Source organism: Chenopodium album, chromosome 24 (genome assembly GCF_948465745.1).
Source record: "Chenopodium album chromosome 24, dcCheAlbu1.1, whole genome shotgun sequence".
NCBI classification, from domain to species: domain Eukaryota; kingdom Viridiplantae; phylum Streptophyta; class Magnoliopsida; order Caryophyllales; family Amaranthaceae; genus Chenopodium; species Chenopodium album.
The window spans coordinates 3,654,536-3,661,325 of record NC_137857.1 but is presented as its reverse complement, the minus strand read 5'-3'; the positions used below and the strand labels follow the sequence as shown (position 1 = coordinate 3,661,325).

General features: G+C 31.3%; 1 protein-coding gene across 1 annotated transcript; it reads right to left on the bottom strand.

The window, feature by feature from the left end:
- Positions 1–209: 209 nt before the first annotated feature.
- On the bottom strand, positions 210–2,741 carry LOC145610375 (protein kinase PINOID 2-like). The gene is made up of 2 exons (XM_081665719.1): positions 2,033–2,741; positions 210–1,502 (listed from the first exon to the last, which is right to left on the bottom strand). The coding sequence occupies exons 1-2, from the start codon at positions 2,608–2,610 to the stop codon at positions 533–535; spliced, it is 1,548 nt and encodes a 515-aa protein (XP_081521845.1). The 5' UTR covers positions 2,611–2,741; the 3' UTR covers positions 210–532.
- Positions 2,742–6,790: the final 4,049 nt, after the last annotated feature.

The window sequence follows — 6,790 nt, the reverse complement described above, 5'->3', positions numbered from 1 at the left end:
TTGAGTAGAATCATAATTGTGACCACATGATATAATGAAACCTCATGGGGAAAACATTGATGTAATTATGTGCCTCCTTCCACCTTTTCTTTCATCTTATAATTGAAAATTCTTTATCATAATTAAATATTTGCAAGGAGTTTCATATCATAGGTTAAACAATTCATTCCTAATAGATAATTAAGAAAAAGATGAGATTGTGCGGAAAGCTAATATATGGCCTTAATTGTATATAACATTCTATTCAAATATAAGTGTCACATTATTGATAGTGTAATTTGAACTAATAATGTGAAAATTAAGTTTGAGTACAGGTGACATATGTCTAATAATAAATTAGCAAAATGAGAAAGGCTATTGATCGGGGAGTTTTCTCTCTTTGGATCAAGTTTTATACATATGATGATAGAAATAGTAGTGATTGAATTACTATTCACCACCACTAATTAATCAATTCTCTTCTATTAAGACCCTATAAAGCTATAAACTAATTATATACAATTCAAAAAAAAAAAAAAAAAAAAGGTCTCCCTTAAAAGTAATCAAAATGAGATTGAGGAATCTGAAATGGTGCTTCCCTCTCTTTTTTGCTTAGTGCTTTTGGCATATGGAGACCTCTTTGATAACTACTACTACAATTACTACTAGAACTCTTCCTCATTTTGTTGTTGTGAAGCTCTTTAGGCACCAAAGGTGGCTTAACTGACCTAATTAAGGCCCAATTAATACCCTTGAAGAAGTCATGCCTTTTGATCTCATTAGAACCCTTAATGTTACCAATTCTTTTCTTGGGATTCTTCACTAGGAGCTTGCAAATTAGGTCTTGAACTTTTGCCATTTCTTCATACTCTTTCGCGCTACCTAGGCTCATCCTAGGAAACGTTACGGGTTGCTTCAAAATATTAATCAGTGTCTTCTCGTTATTTTCACCCTTAAAAGGTGTCCTACCATACAACATCTCATAAAGAAAAACCCCGTAGGTCCACCAATCGACAGCACTCCCATGGCCGAGCCCAGAAATGACCTCGGGGGCCAAGTACTCGTGGGTCCCAACAAAAGACTTGGACCGAGCATTGATGGGCTCGGCCACTAGCTCTGTGTCAAAAAATACTTTATTATTATTAGTACCATCACAATCACCATCGTGATCAGAATCACTATCGATACGATCACCATTGGCCGCCTGTCGTATGGTGGTGGTGTTCCTAGGGGATGTCTTGTTCCTCCTCTTGTTACTAGAAAAACAAGAGAGAACAGGTTGTATAGGTGTAACACAAGAAGGTGTGGAACACCTTACATAAGTGTTCTTCTCAATAGAAGAAGCTGGCAGCTTTTGTTTTAACAACTTTGGGACCACGTCACATTTGAGTGAAAGATCAAAGTCAGATAGCATAATGTGTCCATCTTCTCTTACCAATACATTCTCTGGCTTTAGATCCCTGTATATTATTCCCATCATGTGTAGATACTCCAAGGCTAAAAGTGTCTCTGCTGCATAAAACCTGTTTATCATCATCATTTTTAATAATTAAAGTCAATAATAATCCTTTTTTCAAATTAAATTATTTGAACACGCCTACAATATATAACACAATATATATCTACTAATTAATTCACGTTAAAATTTACTACCTCTGCTTAAATTTAGTTACTTGTGTCGTGCTGACTAATTAATTATACTCATATAAACTCTATTGTATATTTCTATGTGCCCATAAAAGAGTAATGGTACATTATATATATTGCATGAATGTACGCCTCTTATTATGTATATATATTATCTCTACCAAAAATTATCATTTTTTTACTTGATTAATCAAATTTACAATATATGATGAGAAAGACTACTCATGGTAATAAAACAAAACACCAAAAGCATCATGCAAGAAACTATGTACATACATACATACTTCTATCATATACAATATCTAACTCTACCACCATATATATCATAAATCAAGTAACACATAACTAATAGTTGATTGTCAAATAAGCGTACAGATTAATTAAAAACTCGCTAAGAAAAACTTACTTAGCAGAGGAGAGATGAAACCTCCGATTAGGTTGACGAAGCCTAAGAGCATACAAATCACCACCAGAACAAAACTCCATAACCAAACAAGAATAATGAGAAGCTTCAAAATCAGCATACAAAGTAGGCAAAAAAGGGTGATCAAGCAACCCTAATATCTCCTTCTCCATATCAGCCCTAACAAGTTTCTTCCTAATAGCAAGAGCTTCTCTATCAACTACTTTCATAGCATAGTAACACGGTACCGCCCCTACGGCTGGGTTTCGTATTTGACAAAGGTACACATTACCTAAATCACCACCCCCTACACGTTTAAGTATCTTGAAATGTTCGAGCACGACACGGCCTCCGGCTACTTGCCTTCGGAGGCCCTTTATGGCCTCCCACCCGGCTTGTTGAGCCTTGTGGGGTTTAGTCGTGGGGCTGGATAGAGAATGGCTTGAGAAACTACTACGACGACTAAGACTAAGAGTGCTTAGGTTTAGGTTTAGGTTAAGACTCATCCAACTTTGGCTTGAGTCTGGGATTGTTATTGAGGATGAACAACTGCTTTCTTGATCGAATGAATCTGCTGCCATGTTTGATGAATCAATGAAGATGAAACTTATGTGATGAGAGAGAAAGAGGGTTTGTTAATGGAGGTGGAGTTGAGAAGTTTGAAGGAGAAAATGAAAGGAGGTGTTCTTTTCTTTTTTTCTTGTGATGTGGGGAAGAGGGTGTTTATATATAGGGAGAGGAGTTTTTTTTTTTTTTTTTTTTTTTTTTTTTTTTTTTTTTTTTTTAATAAGGAGTTATTAGAATGAGTTAAGTGTCATTTTTTATGTTCTAAAATTATCTTAGCTTCATATTAAGAGGCTTATATTAGGGGTATTTTGTGATATGATATATCTCCTGGTATCAATGTTATTATCAAATCCTGTTATCTTTGGTATAATAGGATATTATGTAAAATAAATATCTTTTATAATTATATTGTTCGATTCTTGTATATCTGTTAGTGAATCATAGAGATTATATTAGGATTATTCTTCTGTAGCACTATAAATAGTAGCAAATATATATGTATCCTTTCTTGGATTATATAATTCAAGCTTGTTAGTCTCTCATTCTATCTATGCTTTCCAACATGCTGTTTCGGATAAGTAGTAGCAAGTATTCTAGCAGCTTGTACTCGTTTTGTTTTGGAGAATTCCTAACAATACATTACGTAGTCAAACTAGCTAATTTAAGACATGTTGATAATAATGATATAAAAGTCAAATTATTAAATTAATTGGAAACTGGGGGAGTAATAATATCTACCTTAGCTTCATACTTATCTATTCATGTACAATCTATTAATGTGAATTGTTTGATGATTGAGTCCATTAATTAGTCCATATCATTGTGGGAATAGGAGAACATAAGGTTACAAGGGCATACTTTATTCTTACAAAAAAAAAATGGTAACAAGGTTATATAAATTGAAAAGTTATCACGCTTTAAGTAGTAGTTGGGAGATATGCTATAATGTATCACATATATTCACATTATATCACTGTATTGCTAATTTATCTACCACACTATCATATATACAATGTGATCTTTTATCTTCTTACCAACCTAGCAAGCTTTGTTATAGCTTAGAGTGGTCCTAGTACCTCTTAGCTTGGTGGTGGTGGTTTAACTATCTTACTATAAATTAATTTTTATTAGATTAATTTGCATGCAAATCATCATAGTTTTCAATCAATTGATCACTTTTTTATGAGTGTTATGTTTGTATTGGTTAATACTCAAAGTAGTTGAAATGAGAATCAAGTTAGATGAAAAATGATGTATTATTTATATTTTTGCATAATTACTCAATTACTACAAATTAATTTCAACAACTTTTGTCAAATTTTAATCTAATTGCTTTTGATGTATGATTGGCCTTTTCCTATCTATTCATAGAATTGTTATTTTTATTTGAAATGGCAGGATTTTTAAATTAGAGAGGTAAGAAAGTGTTAGAGGACCAACTCAACCAAAAGCTTAAGCTGATGGTTGAGGCCCAGGAATATGTTTTATACTCTATCACTCCCCCTCACATAAAAGGCCCTTTGGGCTTGAAATGTGGATGCAACACAGGCCCACCCATACCTGGTGCGAATTAATTCCACTTTGAAGGAGGGGTGGATGAGATTCGAACCCGTGACCTTTGTGTCACGCTGGCTCTTGATACCATGTTAGAGGACCAACTCAACCAAAAGCTTAAGCTGATGGTTGGTCCTCTAACAGAAAGACATTCTATAAAATCTCAATTTTTCATACACGATTCCGTCACTTATTTTCAATCTAATTTTTTTTTTTTTAAACACTCATTTTTAATCTATTATTGGAAAATATGTTTTACCATTTCACCTCTATAATTCCACAATAATTAATTATAATGTACATCATTTTACTCGCTCTCTCTTACACTATTAAACTCTTTTTCTTATCCATTCTATAATTGGATGTACTTATAATTGCAATTGTTCCTTACAATTATAAGTACATCCATTGGTAACTTAGGATTAACATGATTTACATCGAAAGATTAATGGTATCTTCTTGACAGCTGACGGTCAAAATGCTTTGTCGCTTGTGCTAAAAGTTACAACACAGATTACCAAAGAATGTTATTCTTTTTGGCTAAATATTGATTAAAAATAGCATAAAAGTGATTCTTTAAAGTTAAAAACCTTCTCTTGAAGAAAGAGCATATGATGGATGGACCATATCCTAAACAAATTTCTTCATACCTTTTTGAATTTTAGTTTACTACGACTACTTTTTATAAATCACCGAAAACAATTACATTAATTAAATTAATGGTACTTAGTAAAAAGCATACTCTTAAACTTTAACACGTACGTAAAATTAGTACATGAAACTTCATAAAACAATGGTAAGAATACAACATTTTTTAACTTCTTGTTTTTCAAATCGGATATTCTAAAATCAGATCGCAATCTTTTTGTAGACTTTTTCATTGTTCTTGCCCATCTTTGATTTTAAATTTTAGAATCATGTAGTCTTTATATCTTAGATTTAATTTCACTTTAGTATTTTAAGCATGTATTCTTTCATTTTTTTTTAATCTAATATAAACTCATTAATATTACAAGAATTGCCAGATATATCATATATGATTTTATTAAACCTTATCAATCTTCGTAAATAATTCAAAAAAGATCAATTAATTAAAATCAGAAACAAAAAATATGGATGAACGAGATTTGTATAATGAAATATAATAATTACACCATATTTGTGAGTCCATGCAAAATAACATCAATTAATTATTCATTAAGTTAATATATATTATAGAGAATAAATAAAATTATTTTGGATATTAAATCATCATAATATTATCAACATGAACTAATTGAAATGAAACAAAATTGTAAATTTAAATAATTTTTGTATTTTGAAAAATAAAAATTGAAAGAAAAAAAGTGGGAGAAGCATAGTGTAATACTAGATTCCATAGAAAGCACATGAAGTGCCCGTGCCACAAATAAATATCACCTCTCTTTCTCTTTATATTTCACAAATATTAAGGTGCCTTTTTGTGCGTGGTTTAGTAAATATACCTTTGTGATTTACCTTTTTTATGTGCATGTGAACCCATTATTTATTTTTCTGTTAAAATTTTAAATAATTAACTTAAAGCCTTAGCTTCCAGATCTGTTACAGTGGATTTGCTCCAGGTTTTCAACCAATAGATCTTCATTCTTCTTATTTTATATTTATGATTGTACTTATTATTATCTAATCTTGTTTTACTTTGCTATTACTACATTGTTTTATCATTAACTACATTTTATATTATAATATGAGTAGTTAATTAAAATTATTAGCTACCTAGCCTCACTATCTAGCAGCTAGGTAACCTACCTTGTAGTATCATGATCATATCATAAGCTTGGATATATGCCAATACTTGAAGCAAGGTTGCATTTTGTTTTTACGTATTATTGTCAAAATTATTGTGGAGATGTGCTAATGATCATACATACAAAGGTCCCCCCATGGAGATATGATAGGAGATTCATTAGATATTTAATTGTAATAGCAACAATAATCGGCATGCAACATCCTTTTCATTATTTCTGTATGTGTATTAATTTTAAGTGCAGTTGGATGAATAATAGATCGAATTAAATTAGTTGGAGTTTCATGTTAGGATAATTAGTTATTGTATGTATAAGAAGGAATAATGATTGAATGGTGGTACTCCGTAACAAACACCGCTTACATATTCTTTATTCAAGGAAACAGAGAATAAACTGATGCGTAGGTTGTAGCTTGCAATTGGAAAATCAATCTTAAGAGTGCACTGTTGTGTTATACATTACCAAGATTTTTTATATAAAGTTGTGACATTTATATTCAATCAAATGCCAAATCATTATAATAGACACGTTATGACATTTAAAATTTATGAATATTCATGCAAGAAAGAGCGTTTTATTATTACATCTAAGACCGGTGCTCATATTCACATATTTATTCCAGCTAGCTCAATTATTATTGAAGGAAAAGAATATTTGTGTGAACCTTAGCTTATTTCTAAGACAAATCATATGAATAAGCCAATGAATAAATGCATTCAACCTTATTTCCTAAAAGTTAATTAGGAGGACATTTTGGTTCTAGCAAGAACAAAACAACCAAGAATGATAACTAACCTAGATTGAGGTTGATATAAGGACCCAATATTGTCCCCCTAAATTGATAAAAATTAAA